The 20,709-nt window shown below is 43.6% G+C and overlaps 1 protein-coding gene across 1 annotated transcript; it reads right to left on the reverse strand.

Annotated features, from left to right (window-relative positions):
* Positions 1 to 855: 855 nt before the first annotated feature.
* On the reverse strand, positions 856 to 20,442 carry evi5l (ecotropic viral integration site 5 like; the record flags this gene model as incomplete). The annotated part of the gene is made up of 19 exons (XM_079160397.1): positions 856 to 1,173; positions 3,803 to 3,898; positions 4,043 to 4,138; positions 4,594 to 4,740; positions 4,998 to 5,174; positions 5,402 to 5,542; positions 6,152 to 6,268; positions 10,466 to 10,606; positions 11,578 to 11,610; positions 12,077 to 12,130; positions 12,297 to 12,357; positions 12,533 to 12,630; positions 13,573 to 13,662; positions 13,773 to 13,916; positions 14,076 to 14,201; positions 14,488 to 14,562; positions 15,700 to 15,924; positions 16,791 to 16,980; positions 20,201 to 20,442. 19 exons carry the CDS (start codon positions 20,440 to 20,442, stop codon positions 856 to 858), a joined length of 2,571 nt encoding a protein of 856 aa, XP_079016523.1.
* Between the last annotated feature and the right edge of the window lie 267 nt (positions 20,443 to 20,709).

A 20,709-nucleotide genomic window follows, 5' to 3' on the forward strand; every position in this document is an offset into this window, starting at 1 on the left:
CTGGGTTATGGTGAACACGTTTAACATGAACTGTTGCATTAACTCGCTTGGCGTCACACATATTTAGTATGTTAAAGTATGTTAAGTACAATAATGAATGCCATCTTGTGATATCCCTACAGTTTGATGGGTACATATCCCTACACTGCACCTCTCTCTCTTCTCATCCTCACCACCTGTTTTCTTTTAAACACATGGTCTACTGAGAGGTAAATGGATGGCTGATATACGTTGTGTCTTTTTTGTGCGTTTCTTCCTAACGAGAGCTTAAAAAGGGAAAAGAGATTTAACTCTGAAGGAAGGAGAGTCGTATCAGGGTAGACGGAGCATACAGTGTGTCAAGTGTCTGTCACTCAGTTTTTAGGGAGAGTCATTTTCTTTCTACCCAGGTTTCACTCCTTTGTCACGGTTGCGGGAGCAGTGTCCCGTGGTAGATGTAGAGTAACGAGAGGCAACAAGAATCTTGCTGGTCCAGTGTCAGTCCTTTTTGTTTGGTTTGCGTGTCATATCTTTGTGTTCGGATGGTTTCTGGCGCAGTTACACGAGGGAACAAGGAGCGAGGCTTTACGTTACCCTCTCGGTCGGGGGAACACAGGACGGGACAGCGTGGGGGAACAAGGTGGAGGAGACGGTAACAGGAGTGGAGAGACAACATGAGTGGTGATGATCAGAAGGGGTCCAATCAATGCCGCTATGTGTGCATCAAGTTAAAAGGTAAACACTGGAAAAGAGGAGGAGGACTGGATTGGATGATACAGCCCCAGTTTTACAGTAGCAGACCCGTCCTGAAGAGCGCCAGCGTCTCTTTAGCTCAAACAAATCCAATGAAACCCTCACACCCCCTTTCTCCAGGTCTCAATTGTCCAGCGCCTCGGCGCACACCATGCCGCCGTACAGCTGCTGTGGGTCCGGATGTGTCAGAGCCCGCTCCTCCGCCTCGCTGTCCGTGCTGCCCTCGCTGTCGAGGCGGGCAGACGGGTGACACGTGCCGGACAGGCTGGGGTAAAGGGCGTTTGGAGGCAGCGGGCTGGGGAGGAGGTCCTCGTCCGAGCTCAGATAGTCTCCCTCAGCGGAGGCAGGGCTGGCCAGACACATATCCTGGTAGTTGTTACTTCCTCCTCCGCTGCTGACTCTGGAGCTGGGGGCCGCCTTCTGCCCTCGCAGCTGCCTGATCTGAATACAAAGAGGAAGGCTTTACTTTAGGTTTTGTCTTTACTTCAGTGGTATTTAAAAAGGCATTATTGTGTCTTTTTCTTGTCCATAAATAAAAAACGACAACAACGTGTTCGTTACCCGTCTGTGGCACTTAACCCATTCATTGCTTCGGAAGAAATAGTAGTAGCAAATGTTACTCAAACAGGAGTAAATTGTGGGGGATTATTTTAGACGGCGGATTAATACACAGTTAGTGCTTTAGTGAGTATTTCCAGCAGCAGGACGATACATGTGCGATCCATTCAAAGTACAGCGCCCATGTTCACTGTAATGAACACGTTGTCAGATGCAACAGTGTGGGTCACTGATGTGTTTCCATAAGCTTTCGGACAACAATGGAGCTCTGTGGCACAGGGGAATAGGTTGCGACAGGCTTTTTATTATCAATGTCATCGTAAGAAATACATCGAGATATATTTAAATTGGAGTCACAATCAAAAGTAAAATGGACGAGTGAGGCCTGGTTAAAAATACATATTTCTTGCTTTATTTATATTATTATTATATTTTTTATTCCCAGCAAAACATGTAACGATGATGACATAATGACGGCAGATGCCGTGTTTCCATGGAAACCCGATAGTATGGCCGTACATCCATGCAGTGTGCAGATATTAAATGGTCTTTGTGTTTGTCACCTTTAAAGAACACTCCCTCCACCAAGATCTGTGTGTCAGCTCTCAGCTGACTTGCTAAAACATCATCATCAGGGGAACATCAGGGGAATCCTTGGGTAATAAAAGACTATGTATGGTTCAGTAGTCTATAAAATGTGTTAAATCTGTTAGATGAGTCCTTTGCATGACAGGTGCTGGGACTTTTTATCAACAACAGGTTGTTGGGTGTGAAAAAGAAACCTACTCAGTGAAACCCACTGACCTGACTCCTTCTTTCTATTTGAGGTTATGCAAACAAAGCAGAGGGGTCTTTACAGCTTTAGAGCTGATACATGATAAATAAAAAGGGTGCGTTTGCTGGTTGCTGCTGTCCAGCTGTCAGACTACAGCGGCTGTTCTTGCCTGACAGAAGAGCTGCCGCCACACTTGTATCGACTACTGCACGCCGTCTGCGTGTTAACCTTGCACATGTACCACAGTGACTCATGACAAATCTCAGAGGTTTTTTCTTCTCCCCCCCTATCATACACTCGGCTGTCTGGCTGTCGGGCAGAGGGGAGGGGAAACCGGTGGTTAACCAATGGAAATGTTTTGACTGCTCGTCAAGCTACAGCAAAAGAACGAACACAAGTCCTTTTTCAAGCCAGTTTGTTTTTGCACTATAAGCAGGTTAATTCATATCAGTGTCATTTCATAAGGTGTGAAATCATCTGCATTACGTGGAATCTGTATTATGACTCAACCGTAAGATGATCTCTTTAGAGGACTTTACTGAGATTTCTCTAAAGGGTTCACTGCTTCCTCGGCTGTACTCATGCAAGTTTCGGTCTCATTTAGAAAACCGCTGCTATGCAGAAAAAAAAAGAAAAGAAAGGAGGTGGGGAGAGTAGAAGAAAAGAGGAGCAGTAAAGGGCAGGGCAGTCTCATCACACCCCCTCACAAGTTTAAACACTTCCCTCCTAGTCACGCACTGCAACTCTCTGAATGAACAAACCCTGAGTGTTTGTTTGGCAGGTGGGGGGATCTTCATAAGCCAGACAGGTCATTGAATTTTAATCAACCCATGAAACTGTGGAAATCAGAAAAACTCCAGTGGCCATAATGTTTTAACCCGACAGCGACAAAGTGGGTGAACTACAGTCTGCAAAAGCCAGACATGTTGCGAACCCCCCCCTCCCCAACCTTCTGAATGTCACACACTTGTTCATCTTTTAAGGAATTAATGTTCACCGTGAACACAGTGATGAGAATACAGCAGTGGTCTCCTCTTTACAAGAACGACATCGACACAACTGAGCGGGTGTTTGGGTGGAAGTGGTGTCTGTTGTGCGGCTGCATGTAGATGACAAGATTCTTCTGTGGTGACAGGCAAGGCTGCATGTATCTACAGCCACTGTGTATGTCTCATGTCTGCACGCCACTTGGAAGCAGAACTCACCAGTCAACAAAGATCATATCGTCAACATTATACTGCTGTAGCCCTAATAAATCATAAGAACATCGAAGATGAAATATCAATAGTTTCTGGAAGCAAACAAGAAACTTTTGCAGACTCTGAACTACATTTGAAATCATCCATCACTGGGTCGGATTTCAGAATCTGCAAATGTTTTCTGGCACAAACGAATCTCTGCTAGCTGAAACATTCAAACATCTCTTGTTGTGACTTTTAGCGGCTGCATCCGCTGGTTGGAGAAACAACTGACCAATCAGAACTTAGTAGGTGAGGTTAAGGCCGCTTTCACGAGCCAACATTTTGTCCGTTTTGATTGTACTCTGGTGCGGATCGATCAATCAATCGGTTTCCAAGCAAACCCCCGTTCAGTTTCAGCTTCAGACGAGAAAGACCAAATTGTTCCTTTTGACGCAATATTTATCTTTCAAAAGCGACACGTGACACAAAATGTTTTGGCGTTATTCATTATGAAATGAAATCCAGCAAACGTTGCCGTTTGGTGTGTGCGTCTAACCTCGTTCTTGAGCTCAGCGATCTGGTCCCGCAGCTCGTTTATGTACTGTCTGGAGTCTGAGTGGTTCAGCTGGCCCTGGATCAGCCCTTCCTCCTTCTGTAAAAACACATTTTACACACCGATGGTTAAAGTCACGGTTTCTTTATTGTTACAATGTCGTTGAATCGATCATCCGCATGCGAGCACACATTTTAGGTATGTACAATCCTCACAGGCACATAACCACACAAACACACACACCTGTATCTCAAGATCAGCAACCTTCTGCCTGAGTTCAGCCATGGCAGCCATACTGTCTGCTTCCCTCAGTCGCACCGCCATCACCTCCTCTTTGCTCTGCATGTATGAGGGGAGAGAGAAGATGCCATGTGGTTGACAACAGGTTGGATTTCAGTGATGGATTTAACAGTCTCTCTCCGTCCGCCAACATCCTGCTCTGTCCTACATCTCTTACATCTCGGTCCTTTTTTGAATATGACTCCCAGAATTTAAAGTCAGACTCATTTCTCTGCTATTTTTCCTGAAACATTTTCTATTTCTGTTCTACAAAATCTATCTGGTCCTCCCTTCTTCTTTCCGCCCCTCTCCATCATTCCCTCCCTCTTTTTATGCTCTTCGTATGATTTTTCTCCGTTTTGTCTTATTACTGTATGTAAATATCTTTTACGATTCATTAAGCTGGACCAGGAAAATGATGCTCTCCCCATCCATTCTCCCCGTTACATCTCTCCCCTCCTGCTAACTCCTTTTCTCTCTCGCTCTCTCTCTCTCTCTCTCCTCTCCATCCAGACCTTGCAGTCGGACTCGGTCTGCTTCCTTTTCATCTCGTTGAGCTGGGCCTGGAGAGCTTTGTTCTGATTGGCCAGCATCTGGAGTTTGTCCTGCAGGGCAGAGCGTTCCTGGTCGTTGCGACCAATCAGCTTGCTGTGGATCTGGTTCTGGAGTCAGGGAAGTCAAATGGAGGAGGGTGAGGAGGGCTCCAACAAAGTCTTGCTTTCATCATTCAAATTGTGGATTTTGTTCCTGATTAATTACAGTAACGAATCATTTAGTCTGTGAGATGTAAGAAAATTGTGGAAAATGCCCACCAGAGCCTATGGTGCCATCTTGGAATTGCATTGACCTTTGCATCCACATATCTGTGCATGTAAGAAAAGGACTTACAGGGTTTGTGTGCCCTCTGGGACAGACTGACCTGGCTCTCCAGCTGCAGAGCTTTGAGTTTGACCTCTCGGAGCTCAGCCTGAGCCTGGGCTTCCCTCAGGCGGACCGTCATCAGTTTGTCCTGCAGCTCATTCATGGCGTTCTTCTTCGGGGACTCCTTCCAGTGGCCGCCCCCGCTACCCGTGCTGCTGCCGCGGGACATGTGGTGCTGCAGAAAACACAGAGAGTAGCACAGGTGTATAGCTCTCCTGACACTGCACGCACACACACACACACACACACACACACACACACACACACACACACACACACACACACACACACACACACACACACACACACACACACACACACACACACACACACACACACACACACACACACACACACACACTTTATGGACAAAACGACAGCAGTTTTGTGTGTGTGTGTTACCTGCCAGCGCTGGTTGAGCTCAGTGACGACGTCCTGCATCTCTTTAAACGAGCGCAGCGTCTCCAGCTCCCTCAGCTTGATCTGCTTCATCTCCTCCTGCAGAGCCGCCATGTTGTTCTCATCGGGCAGACACGTGCTTCTCTGGATTAGAAAACAATGTTTACAGTTTAAAAAGGATTAATTAGTCTACTCTACAGCCATACCAACGGCTCTGTGAGGCTCTACTTAGCCACAATAACGCTAAATGCTTACTGATGTCAAGCAGGTATAATATTACCATGTATGATCATCTTAGGTCAGTGTGTTAGCATGCTAATGTTTGCTAATTAGCACTAAACAAAGTACACTTGAGGCCGATCGAAATGTCGTTAGTCGTGCAGGTATTTGGTCACGACGACCTGTTGTAAAGTCGGGAGATTACCAAAGTCGGTAGGTTTCATATTTCGCATCGTAAATGTAGAAGCGAACAATGCCAGAGGCCTATCTGTCAGCTTTACGTTACAGTAAAATCTTTATCAGGAGGAAGCAGAGCTGTTGTGTCTCAACACCTTGTGAAGTAAAACCGAAAGCTTGAAATGTCACATAGGCCGTTGTTTGGAGTAACTTTAACACTTGAGCGCCTTAAGTCGAGGTCGCGGCAAGATGATCTTTGACACGTTCGCAGCTGCACACGCCTGCTCGTCACCGCTCATCTTTCACACACACTGTTCTCTCTCACACACACACGAAGATGAGTGTCGGTTAGGTCACCTTCTCCAGGTCCAGGACTTTGTCTTGCATTTCCTTCAGCGCTCCCAGCACTTCGGCCTCGCGCAGCCTGGACTGCTCCAGCTCGGTCTGCAGATTGTTCACAAACTGCTCCGTGTACTGAAACAAACATCGCTGGTGTTACAAAAGCTACGTGATGTGACACGATTGTGTTGGCATACAGATATTTACTCGCTACTGGGAACATTAGTTGGACGGAGGAGCCGACTGGCCTTGTTTGTTTAGTGTGATTGTCATATGCAGGCTGGTTGCAGATGATGGAGTGAGTAGTCACGACAGTAGGAGTTCAGCTTTGAACCACAGTGAGTCAATGTTTGTGAATTCTGCCACGAGCTGCTGCTGTGTCTCTGTCTTTTGTCTCTTCCGCTGATGCTAATTGCGTATTCACACACAGTCATGCACTCCTGGATCCCGGCATGCCCTTTGCCATTTTCCTCTGAGGGATGACATTGAAGAAAAAGTTTTTGGGGAAGGCAGCCGGAAACGTGCCGCAATACATTTGATGCTGCAGCCAGAGATACAAACAAGAGCTATTGCTTTGTTCCTCATTTCTGTCAAAAATGGTAAACTGTTCAAACTGTTTTAAACTGCCTCAACTGACTTGTTATCAGCACTTTGTAAATGTCTGAATAGTAACCAAACTTCAGAATAGCGAATGAATTAAAATGAAGTGGGTATGAAGCTTCCCCACTGTCTCAGAGCTACTGTACATTTTCATGTCACCACATCAAAGTTAAACTGCAAAGTTAGGGGTGTGAGAGCAGCCGAGAGAGTCAGAGAGGGCTGAGTGGAAAAACACTTTCCTACCAGGCAAAATACAAAAGCTTGAAATATGGCAAGTACATAGCGTGCGTAAAAGACTTGATTTGTCATTTCGTGCCTTTCAGTCTTGGTTATCAAAGAGGACTGTGAGTGTCTGGAGGTGTGTGAACTCTGGTGGCTGATGAATGCCAGCGATCTGAGCTGGAATGAAATCACCCGTCACAATGACATCATCAGATCAAAAAAAACCTGCATGATAAATAAATTACCATAAATTAAGATGTTCTTGATTCGCGATTTGCTTGCTCTTCCTTCAGTGTGAATGTGCGCAGCATTCATGTTTTTACTTTTGTCACACAGGAGAATGTAATTTGCTGATATGAATGTGAGTTTTAACTGCTTATCATTTGTAAAGACTGCCGGTCAGGTTTTGTTTTTGTCTAGGTCAGCAAAGTGGTGGTTGGACCGTAGACTGTATATAATGACTTCAGCCATTGGTTTGTGGACTGGTGCTTTGAAGCCTTTTTTAGTACAAAAGAACACTAAATAAGTTTTAGGCAACCGACATGTTTCAATTAACTTAACCACAAAGCATGGCCTGCTTTATGGTCTGTTTGACTCTAAATGGGACCATAATTTACTAAATGAACATCATGCTGTATTGAAGAAGACTTGAAACTAGATATTGAGACCATAAACTCATGTTTACAATGTTTACTGAGGGAATAAATCAAAGTGAGAAGTAGAGTCATTTTCTCATAGACTTCTTTTTGCTACCAGAGGAGTCGCCCCCTGATGGACATTACAAAGAATGCAAGAATAAGGCACGTCCTCATTTGCGTCGCTTTTCAGAAGCAGAGGTTGTCGCCTTGGTTGGACAAACAGGACAGCCATTTTAAAACTCTTTTGTATCACTAACATATTGTATCAGTCATCAGCACTCGTGAAAAATAACCGAACGGAAGCCCCTTTGTGCTCTTCACACACGAGAAAAGATGTGGTCTCATGTTCCCATTTAATTTGTCCTCCAACAGCATCATCATAGACAGTAGCTGCACACATCATGCACACACACACACAGATGATTACTCTGTCTCCTGGGAATATAAAAATGTTTCAAAGCCAAGTAATGGAGAGAATTTTCAAATTCTTTAAAAAGTAACTGTACTACAAAGGAAAAATAATACACTACAAGTTAAAGTATTTTTTGCAAAACTTACTTGAAGTATCAATTCAGTAGAAATGTAAAGTACTCAAAGCATAGAAATGCATTCATATACAAGTACAATTTGACTGTTGAAGTGGAGCTTTTAACGATACTACATACCGTTGGTTAGTTTAACTTAAACAAAGGATTCAATTTTATAAATGCATTTATGTTCCGAATATAAAATCTTGTGAAGCAATCCGAAACTCCAGCTGTTAAATAAAAGGTAGTGGAGTAAATAGGGCAATATTTCCCTCTGAACTGCAGTGGAGTAGAAGTATTAAGTACCTCAAACTGGTACTTAAGTACAGTACTTGAGTACATGTACTTCATTACATTCCAACCGATAAGATAATAAATTGGTGATGAAGTATTTATTAAAGTATGATTTCAACCTTCTAGGTCTTCATCAGGTCATACACAGTGCAGCCCATACTATGTATTCAGACTGCTGCAACATTCACATTGTTTGAGGTTGCACTGGTTGTATGAAATCGAAGTGCTGACTGAACTTATTTTGGATGTAAACATTGAACAATTTAAGTGACAGTAAGCACCACAACCTTTAAATCCAGCACAAAGCGTGTCCTTACACTAACAGACTGCGTCGGTCTCAGGGCGGTGAGCTTTGAAATGTTAGTTCATGATTAAATCACTCATTTCCTCCGAGCTTCATATGGAGACATGACTGTGAGTCTGAGAACCAAATGTCCCGTTTGTGTTGGGCTACTACGCTGTGCTGTCAAACTTGGGTGTGTTTGAAAGTGCCTCTGACGGAGCGGTTGTTTGACTAATGTGGAGGAAGCACAGAGTTTGTAAAATATAAAGGCAATGAAAGCAGAATGTAGCTAAGCTAACACCATCACTTACTATAGGAAAAATTCAAACTAAATTCTAGTAGTGGTACGAGCAATGATCTTATTTGAGTTTTTTTATGTCCCCGTTTTGTTTGTTTCTGTGGATCTACAGGTGGTGATGATGCACCACCGTACATAGCAGTGCCCTATAAAAATTGAAGGGAAGACGAAAAAGAATGCTGGCTGGTAAACAGGGTTGTTCGGTTTTGTTTCAGACTGGTGAAAATCACCCTTAACAGAGCAAAGGGCCTAAAAGACTAACGTTTGTGGCTGGCTATGCTGGAATGAGGTCTGCATTACATCAAGGAAGGATCGGAATGCCCTGTGTGTTTAATCTTTCTCTCTTTAGCCCTAAAGATCGGGCTCTGGCACACCCTGATTGGCTGAGACTCTTTACAAATTACTACGAAGCAAACAAGTAAATGGTAGTGTAAAGTAATGTGTTTCTATCATTTCTTTGCAAATGAAAATGTATCCAATCAACCATTTTCCAAAGTTAATGTTGTAAATGAGTCAATCTGTAACAGTTGGTCCACTGCTGTGTGTCAGACCTGAACACACTCAACCAGGTCTTATTTTGTGCTGGCTGGTGTTGCACACATTTAGACATTTTTCCGCAGCGGAAATTTGTTTTAATACCTTCATTCAAGTCTAAGGAGACGGCCAATGCTGCAGTGCCTTACACTTGCATTCTTTCTAATGTCCATCAGGGGGCGACGCCTCAGGTTGTAAAGATGTCTATAAAAAAATGACTTCTCACTACTTCTCACTTGATTTATTACCTCAGTGAACATTGTAGACATGAGTTTATGGTCTAAATCTCTAGTTTCAAGTCTTAATCAATACAGCATGATGTGCATTCAGTAAATTGGTCCCACTTACAGTAAAATAGAAGATAAAGCAGCGTATGCTTTAGGGCTTGATTACCTTGTGATTGACAGGCCGCTACTACAGCGTTTTCCGGTCTGAGAGTTGTCCATGTTTTCATCTTACAACTTCAACCCTTTCACAGAGTGTTTTAACATCATGAAGGTTAATTGTAACATTTTTGGTCGCCTAAAAAAATCTTATTTAGCATTCAGCTCCAACCTCTGGTGTCACTTCTCTATGCAAAAGAATCCCGTACTCTAGGCTTCAAAACGGCAGTCCACAAACCAATGGGTGACATCATAGTGTGAGTACCTCCACTTCTTGTAAAAAAAATCTTGCATAGGCAGACCTATGGGGGACCTATGTACACAAAGCAGGGCTGCTTTTGGAATCATTTAACTACCAGTTGACCTCATGAACCATCACCAAATAAAGAAATGCTGATGAACTGTTTCCGCCTAGAGAGAAACTACATGAATCTCTTGTTGGATATATGTGAGGGAAAATGACATTTTGCCTGCCGTCATCGTCTCTGTGTTGGAACCATCCTTTTCTGTTGCTCCCACAGTGTTTGTGCACAGACTGTGGGTTGGCGTTTACCTTCTGTTGCTGCAGCTCTCTGATGGTGTCCTGCGCTTTCTCCAGGCTCTCGCTGGCTGTGTTGCACTGCTGCCTCACCACCGCCAGCTCCCGCTTGATCACGTAGTTCTCCTCTGCTTCCTGCGCCCTCGTCACCTGACCCTGGAACAGCAGGCCAGAGGGTCGAGATCAGTTGTGGAGTTTAAACTCCGAAACGCAGACTGTATATCAATGTAGGGAAAAGGGTCATTCTGAGCATCTAGGGAACGTTATCACGCTTAAGGTGCTGCATGGTGCATAGCAGATACAGCCCTAAAGGTTTGAGATTTAGGGAAATTTGCTTATTTGCCTTCCTGTAGAGAGCCGGCTGAGAAGATTGAGACCACTCTCATAGCTGTCCATTAAATACAAAGCTACAGCTAGCAGCTGGTTAGCATCGCTTAGCATAAAGACTGGAAACAGGGGGAAACAGCTAGCCTGGCTTTGTGCAAGTGTAACAAAAAAATCTGCCAACAGCACCGCAACAGCCCACTAACAACATGTGACATCTCTTTTGTTTAAACACACCATAAAACCACAATGCGTCGTTTGGACAGAGCCAAGCTAAACGTTTCTCCTTGTTTCCAGTCTTTATGCTAAGCTAACCTCCCCCTGATGGTAGCTTCATATTTAGTGTACAGACACGAGAGACTACTTATCTAGCTAACTCTCGGCAAGAAAGCAAAAGCGCAAAAGTGCATTTCCCAAAATGTCTAACTACGTAGGGTATTTCATTCACATAAATGATAAGGTGTATTTTAAATGAAAATGAGTAGCAATAATAGGAGTAATAGTTATAACCCTTTACATGCCACATGCAGGGATGATACAACCTCATTAGACCGTATTAGGATCTCCATCATGGATAAACATTACATGCATTCAGGGATTACAGGACCGTCTTGTGGATTGAACAGATATTCAACAATATTCTTTCATGCACTTTTGGCAGGTAGATGTTAAGAGGAGGGAGAGAAGCAGTGCAGGAGAGCTGAAAGAGGAAGAGGATGAGGAGGAGGAGGAAGAGGAGGAGGAAGACGCGAGTAGGTCAGAGGACAGCGAGGTCAGTGGGAAAGTGGTCCGCAGTACTCTACCTGTATCAGCCTGTCTGCCAGAGCAGCACTCTCCTACAACGCAGCGACGGGGAGGAAGAAGAGGGTGAAAAAATAAAGAGATGAAGAGAGAGTGAAAGACAGCGAGACACCAGGGAGGATAAACCACAACAAAGCCCGAGAGGAAGAGCAAGAAACGGAACCACAGGAGAGAGGAATTGTTCGAAACAGATTCAGAGAAGCGTGTGAAGAAAAAAAGAGTCGGCAGTGAGATCACAAAGGAAAAAAAGTGTTTCAGAGAGGAGAAGATAAAAAACTCCAGACACCCACAAACCCCCCCCCCCCCCCCCCCCCCCCCCCACACACACACACACACACACACACACACACACTTTAACAACAATTTAAACCCACAGCGTTATCTCGTGACAGTGTTTAACTAGATCTGATCAAAACGCCAAGAGTCCTGTGCTGAGCAATTTGTCTGTTTCGTGTCAATGCACAAACCTGATTCATTTTAGAATTAAAACCCATCTCTTACCTTCTCCAGAGTCTCAATCCTCTGCTTCAGCAGCCTATTTTCTGTGCGTAACCTCTGAGCAGAGAGCGAGGTGGGAGAGAGGTGCAGAACAGATATATTATATATATGTATATCATATTATTTATGTTTTAAATCCTACTAAAAGCATTAGTAATATCCACATCATGCACACACACACACACACACACACACACACACACACACAGCTGAGTAGCCACACCTTGATCTCAATTTGTTCCTCCATTTCTTTGTTCTTGATTGTGGTATATTCTTTCTCAAGTCTGGTAAAAGAAAAAATACACAAAAACAACACAGGATTATGCAATGCTACCTCAACATTTAAAGGTTTAGATTGGCGCTCCATTATAATTTGAATTGCAGTACAAATCCTACTGGGCAACGGTAAAGCCTGTTCACAGTCTTACTAGTCGCTAGTTGAGTAACAAGCGCTCTTACTTCTTCATCCTCTTGGGGTTGTACTTGACCTGGTAGGCCCTGAGGATCAGCTTGTCTGTGCAGCTGTCAAACTGGTGGGGGATCACCTTCTGAAAATGCTGGCAGACCCGGAGGGAACCACACACGAGATTAGAGAGCGCGAGACAGAGACGCTCATTCATATTTCATGCAGAAGCAGGCAGGCACATTTTAGGGAAATGAAGGAGAGCGTCTGCCCTGCGTTGTGTCGAGCAATCGGCTGCTGCATCTTTGGAGCTACGATGGTTCTGATAAAATGAGGTTCACAGACAATAAGTTCATGTATTCATTCATTAGCACGATGAAGAAATTGAGTCTATGGATGAATTCATTTTTCAATCAAAAACTCTCAAATGATTTGCTGATTTTCTTTGTGCTATATGACGATAAAGTGAATTTTTCGGGTTTGGACTGTTGTATATAAATAAATATAAAGGCCATTTTTTATGATTTTATCAACAAATTAATCAAACAATTAATCAAGGGAATAAATGACATTATAAATGATGACAATAATAACTATAGCTAGTTGCAGCCCTATTTTATAATGAATTTTACCCCAAAATCAAGAGAGAAAAGAAATGAGAAACAAGCTTCTGACAGGTGAAACCTTTGTTTCTTAGATTTTCATCGGTTATCAGAAATCAGATAATATAAAAACAAATCAAGATGGAATTCACCTATTTGGTGGGTTTTTTTCAGAGTGCATGCAGATCATGAAAAACAAAGTTTGGTTTGGGCAACAACAAGCTTCGCAAAGTGTAAAAACACTAGGCCAGTGTTTAATCTCACATAAAACCCTGATATACAAGCATGTTACACCATCACCCACCGAACGTTTCCTGGTTTCAGTTTCAGTTTTTTAATGAGTGTAACCGCTTGAAGCCTCTTTTTAATTTATTTATTTTTTTAATCAGAGCAGATCTGTAGTTCAGGAAGCTCGCGTGCAAAAGGGAAAGCGGGACTCGTGGCTGAATCCACACATGAAACTCATTTTTGCAGCAACAGCTGCAGCTGCTTACCTGCGACATGCCCTCCATGTCCAGCTGAATGAGGTCAGTCTGGTTGTACTGCAGGATGGCCAGGCCCACGCGGAAGATAATCTCTAGGCCCTACAGACAGGTGGCATATTAGATGTTACGTGAGCTCAGTGGACTGAATACAGAGTACAGATTACAAAAAACGAATATACACACATCCCAATACTCAAAATGTTTCCTACCTCATACATGAAGATGTCGAAGATGCGCGTGGCGACAGGCAGGGGGAGGAAGGTGAGGAAGAGGGTGAGGAACCAGGACGAGGCATACATAGATGTGTGGAAACTCTGGGATCGAAAATGGACGTTCAGCTCTGGAAGTTGCTCCTGAGGCGAAGAAAAAAGGATGATTTCATGCCCCGAGTGACAGACAAAATGAAAGTGATGTGCTGAAGATAAAAACGAATGCTTTGCTGCCCCTCTGTGGAGGAAAGCTACGCTGCAAGCCTCGTGTTTGTGGATAAGACTCTCCTGCTTCCTCTGTACCTGTAGCAGATACTCAAACTGGTAGATGCAGAGGCCCAGCTCGGCCATGCTGGGTTTGAACAGCTCCCTCAGACGGTACTCCTGCATCAGACGCACAAAAACACAAAACGCCTCCTCCTCGGGCATCTGGGAGGAGGGGACACGGGTGAGTAAAGTTCCCTCACTTCAGGTACAAATTAGACATTGCTTATGTCGAACAGTTTATTATACACTGACTCTTATATTTCACCTCTAGAGACAACTTTATTGCCTTGCAACTGTTTCCAAATCCCACAACGTAATCAACTGTCTGTGGTTGTAGCAATCAGAGAAATCTAGAGGGACTGATTACGGTGATTCAGACGTAGTATACCGACCCTGGCAAAATATCCTCATCATAGATCATTTTAAAGACGCAATATTCGATCATTACCTGCATGAGCAGCAGACCAACGATGAATGCGCTGCCTTGGCAGTAGCCCACCTCTCGATCCACCAGAGAGTATGCCTGAAACCACACACACACACACACACACACACACACACACATTACATTTGCTATGCGATGTATTTATAGAAAGCAGCACAGATGACATCTGTAATCCAGACCGAGCATTCAGCTACGAAGAAGTCACCGGAGGTCCCTTTCCTGCCGCGCTGAGCCACCAGGAAACATGACTGGTGTGTAAACGGGGAACGAGCTTGTTTCCACGACTGCGAACAACAAATCTCCACATTTTATGTTTCCCAACAGATTTGGTCTCATGAATAGAATGACATTAGGAAGGAAACACTGGCAAGTGCAAAATGCTGATCACAGCTATTTGAATCTTTCCAGTTCAATGCGTCTTTTTTCGGAACGACTGCGGGAAGACATGTTTCAAAATGGCACGCTGATTTGATTACTGTTACTTTTGTCATGCTGATTGAACATCTTTAGGGTTTTGGACTTGTTGGTTCTGACAAAACAAGCATCACCTCTAAACTTGTGATGGGCATGCCTTCCAAACGATTGAAGAAGTAATTGAAGACAGGCAATAGAGTTTAGTTTAGTGCTATGAAAAATAAATGTATTCATGAGTGAGTCTCGTTGGAATCTTCTCAAAGACATTGTTGGGGCATTATCTTTGCCTTTATTAGAAAGCAAACTGTCGCAAGTTGTCAGGAAATTTAAGAATGACAAAGGTCCCTGGCCTCATAACCAGTATTGAAATTCAATTTCAGCATTTAACAACGTGAGGCGCCCACGGAGCAACTCGGGGCTGGTCAGAGTCGCATAGTGTTGGATGTCGGCCTTCTCTCAAATATAATGGAACTGTGTAGCACTCTGCTTGTGGTGCTCAAAGTGCCAAAAAAACACATTTGAAAAACCTTTTCCAGAAATCATGACCCGGATACTCAAGATAATCTACAGACCCATGGAGTGAGGCCGATATCTCCAAAGACCAGAACCAGAGGAGCAGATCATAATCTGAGCTGAAACTACCAAGTCACTCACAGCACGGCAAATGAAACGACCATTTAACTGGCTAAACACACATACAAGCAAAATACATTGATTCCGACAGACACCAGTCTCACCTCGCTGAATATCAGGACTCAGAAGTCCAGACCTTGAGGTGATGTGAGATGCCGCAGTGCTCACCTTCATGACGTTGAAGAGGACCTCCTGCCCCAGGCTGTCCTGGCCTTTGAAGAACTCATGCTCGGGGTAGGTGCGGGCGATGTCTCTGCGGATGAGCTTCTCGCACGGGGACGACATCTTCAGCAGCTCGGAGTACTGGTTCTTCACCGGCATGTCGGTGGCGTTGCCCAGCAGCTGCCAGACGATGGCCCGGAAATGGTGAGGGATGCCCTTCCTGATCAACTCCTGGAGGGCGCAGAGAGAGAGAGAGAGAGAGAGAGAGAGAGAGAGAGAGAGAGAGAGAGAGAGAGAGAGAGAGAGAGAGAGAGAGAGAGAGAGAGAGAGAGAGAGAGAGAGAGAGAGAGAGAGAGACCTTGCTCTGTTATGTGGCGAGGGATTTTAGTTTAAGCATCTCTTGAAGAGTGAAGAGAATGCAGAATCAATTACGGGATTATAAATAGATGGATTTACAAGGATAATTTAGCATCCTGTCATAATTACATCCACTAGCTGCGTTATGAAACATCAATCCTTCACCTACTCATGTTTTTCATCATCATCATTAAAGCCAAACTCTATGTAGAGTTTGCAGGCATTTTGCCTGGTTTGTCTGCTCTTCCATTTCGCCCTAACTCGTTTTGCTGTCCCTCCTCTCATCCATCTTCTCCTCCCCCGGGGTTTTCCTCTTTTTCGTCACAGAGGACGCAGAAAGACACGGGTGAATAGAGAGGCGTGTTGGTGAAGTGCAACTTAAAGCCATTGGTGGAATCAGATTTAGTATTGTATTGTATTAAATAAAAATAAAAAAACGGGGCTCTCAGACAACACTGAGCTTCTGACACACACACACATGCCTAAAAAAGGACGCACACTGTGACCTTATGGATAAAAATGGACGGATATAAATGCCCAACAAGCCTCTGCATAAAAGGTGCAATGAGTCAGGGCTTTACAGAGCTTTTCTTCTGTATGTTCCAGTAAACAAGATGTGAAAACAAAACGAGGAGGCCGATAACCGTCTTATTTATGTTCTCTTTTTTAATTATGTTCAATGACTCAATCTTCAGAAAACCACGTAGTTATCTTTATCTTTTCAAATATCCAGTCCCCACCTTCAGGAGTTTGTCCTTCTTGCGTCTCCACTCTTCCCACTCGTTGACGATGCGGCCCCACAGGATCCAGGTGTCCTCCTCCAGGTGAGACAGGTTGGAGGAGGCCGAGGAGCTGGACACCAGCGAGGAGCCGCTGTTGCGCCGCGAACCGCTCATCGACCGCATGGACTTGGAATCAGCCTCCAGCAGCCTGCATGAGGAGACAGCTTATGAAGACGGGGAGGCACATGACTCCAGGCGGCGTGTTTGTCTTATACGAGCAGGTACACACACACACACTGGAGAGTGACAGGGAAGCTGAGGCAGATGTGACATTGGGACAATCAGCAGAGTTTGTGCACAACCTTGCAGAGGCACCAGAAGCCTCGGGGCTTGTTACCTTAAACTACAGAGTCAGGCTGACACGTGAGGATATTTCACACACAGCTGGCTATTAGAATTATAAATTGACAAAAGCAACAAAAAAGCCTTTATGCACAAGGTCAGACTAATGACTAAAGTTATTTTGGAGGGGATCATTTGGCCTTTAACTCATCCCATTTTATCAATCTTTTATATCTTTCAACCTATCTCAACATTTTTTTATTAACGTGCTTACTTTATGGGCATAGACATTCTAGAGTTGGATGTTGAGCAAGCATAAACGACATAAACAAAAAAAGTAAATATGAGGATAGTCTTTTTTATTTTTTTTTAATACGGAAGAACATTTTTCGTTCTCACAAATAAAAATAAGTCAAAGGAACAGTTTGGAGGGGAAAATGAGCTCTTTTTTTGCACTGAGATTAAGATGAGAAGGTCAATACTGCTCTCACACATGTCTGCACAATGAATATGAAGCTGCAGCCTTTTATCTTAGCCAGTGAGTCACTGCTTGTTTGTTTCTAGCCTTTATGCTAAGCTAAGCTAACCAGCAGCTGGCTCTTCATATGTCACGTACAGATATGAGAGTGTTTGTTTTTTTTAAATTAACCTTGTATCACTTGGAGTCTGGGAGAGCAGGAAGCAGAGATAAAACACATGATGGTGGAACAATTGTACAGGATGTGGCTTCTTCCACAGAGCTACCTTTTTTCTTTAAAAAGGGATTTACTGTCTTTTTGAGTCTAAACAAAAATAAATGTATTTTTGTGCAGTGATACAAACATGTGAACAGACATTTCCCCTGGAGAATCTGGTGTTGCTCATTGTGTGGGATTAAACCTTATCTAACTCAGGGATTAAACCTCACCCTTCAATAGAAAAGTCCCTTTCCAAAACATGACTTTGAAACCAGGTGATTACATTACATTTAAATGAGGCCATGTAGAAGCATCTAGGCTACATGTATGATATCAGTGCAAGGCTATCGCAGTGATATGCACTGTATGACAAACACTGGATGAAATGGGATTGTTCTCAGGAAACAGACACTGATTAATGCTTTTCTTTATTTCTTCTCTGTTTCGGGGTCATGACCTGTCTGTGTATAAATGATTAGAGGCCTGTTCTTCTGTTTGTATGTACAAAGTTACAAAAACAAAAAAGATATGAAAAGTTAAAAACTGACAGCGTCCAGGCTTGCTTTAGAGATTTAAAAAAAAAAATCTCACCTATTCAGTGGTTTCTAAAACACTAACCGACATACCCACTTTTTGTTATCTAGTGTAGTGTTGTGAGTGTGGGGCAAGCAGACTTATGATCCTGGGTCAACTTGACATCAGCTTGTGGTCATTTCACACAAATGTATTTTGCAGTAAACTGGGTGCATGCACACGTTGACTAACGACAAAGCCCAAAGTGGTCTGTGTCTAAACGTTGGAAAATACAGTATTGACCTATTTCTCCAGAAATAACTGGGACCAGGGATATCTGCATGCTAAGTTATATCGAGCCAAATACACGTTTTCAATCTTCTCACATTTAAAAGTCAGTCTTAGAGTCGTGTATCACTTTAAGTCTCACAAATAGACAGCGGTATCTGATATTTTTCATGTGCTCTTTCAAATTAGGGAAATATTCATTAAAAAGGTCTCTAAGGAAACATTCTGTTAATTACTGTTTTATTTTATTTATTTTTGAGGTAATCAATTGAGGACGGTAATATCAGTGGTTGCTATGTGCTGCACAATATTTGGCTTTAACACAGAAAATCTATCTACCTGTACTACTGTCGTCATTTCACAAACTTCCCCTGGAGATCGTATTTTCTTTATCCCCCATCATGAAGTTCTAATTATCTCCTGTATTAGACCATCTCATTAGTTAGTCGCTGTTTTGACGCTAACTTCAAACCTCATTATGTTATGAGCTTCAGCGTCTGCAGCTGAAGTCAAACTGTAAATACACTTGCAAGTTGACCTATTTGTCTCTTCTTTCATCTATTCTTGAGTTTGTGTTCTTGTTTGATCGGAAGAGTTCACTCCAAACGTCAACCATATACAGTTTATAGACTCTTCTTGTTCATTGTTGGTTCTTTAGGGAAACTTGCTTATTCACCTACCTACCTGCCCACTGTAACAACTGTAACTAGCAAGCTAACTGAGCTAACGTTAGCGCCATGAACTGAAAACAACTGTTTCCTGTTGACTATTTTAACGTTTCTAACGGACTAGTTTTAAAATTATAAGTGTAACGATCCATCAATCTGGATCGATCTTTGGATTCAGTGATCAACGATCCAATGTCATCGATGCAAAGTGTGAACAGCAACACATAAAATCATCTATAAGATGTGTTTTATTAGAGTTGATTGTTTTTCATTTAAATGTCAAGTTTGTAAATGGGTATGTGACACCATCTCATGTTGATCGAAGGACCCTGAATTTAAACCAGAACCCTTTAAAGGGGACATAAATATGTACTTGATGGCTACAAACTTGATCTTGTGCTAAAAGACTGAAGCTAAAAAGTTAGCATCCTCACAGGCCTGGTTGTAGGCTGCTTTGAATAGTGGGGCAGTAAGAAACGTTGGTTGGTCACCAATTACTAGTGTTAACATGAGTGTTATTTAAGACTGTAAGCTATAACGCTAACAGTTTTTAGTTTTTATCTAAAGCTATCGCCTAACAAGTACAGGTAGGCTGTGTGCAGCAATCAGGTCCACACGGATACGTAGTAGCCAACCGGTGTGAAAAAGTAACCAGCTAGGAGGGTCCGTGGGCATGCAATGTTGCACATGAGAAAACACGAGACACTACTTTTGCTAAAAAGAGCATATTAATCAGTTCTTAGTGTTTTTTAGAAAGAAAAAGACACAACCCTCCAAACATGCAGAGAAAGCTTAACAGGCTTGCTGAATGGACAATGGTCAATTGTTTGGAAGTCTAAACTTAACATACAACATACTCTTACAGTAGCAACTGGTTGAACCTGCTACAATACATCTATAATAACTGTCTCGTTAACACGAGGACAGCTACTGATCTCACCTGTTCTGCTCCTCCAGTTTGGCCAGCAGCTCCAGTTCATCAGGACTCAAGTTCTCCGAGTCTGCCGGGGAGGCTGCCGGCGCTGACAGCAGTGCATCATGGGAAGATGAGTCTGGGCTGAGCACTGGGCTGCCCGTTGATGGGGGGTCTGGGTCCATGCCGGGAGGGGAAGAAGGGCACTCTAGCTGAGGGGGAGCCCCACTGGAGCCCTCTCTCTCTGGGCTGCCGCTGGGTATAGACATGGTGGTGACGATGGAGTGGGATGGGTGAAGCGGTGCGGGTGAGGTAAGAGGGTCGTCCAGTCTCACTGTTGGTCTCCCTCCTCAGTGAGCCTGGCTATCGCCTGATTGGCCACCTGGCTGGCCGTGGAGCCAATATGATCAGAGGTCTTCAAACCTGACATGGATGCAGAGAAGGCACAGATAATTAAAGCGTGTCAAAACCTTGGGTTACACTGCATGACATGTCCGGCCTTCGTAAGTTGTACCTTTTAAAATAAGAGCAACAAA

Source organism: Pholis gunnellus (genome assembly GCF_910591455.1).
Source record: "Pholis gunnellus genome assembly, chromosome: 5".
NCBI lineage: Eukaryota > Metazoa > Chordata > Actinopteri > Perciformes > Pholidae > Pholis > Pholis gunnellus.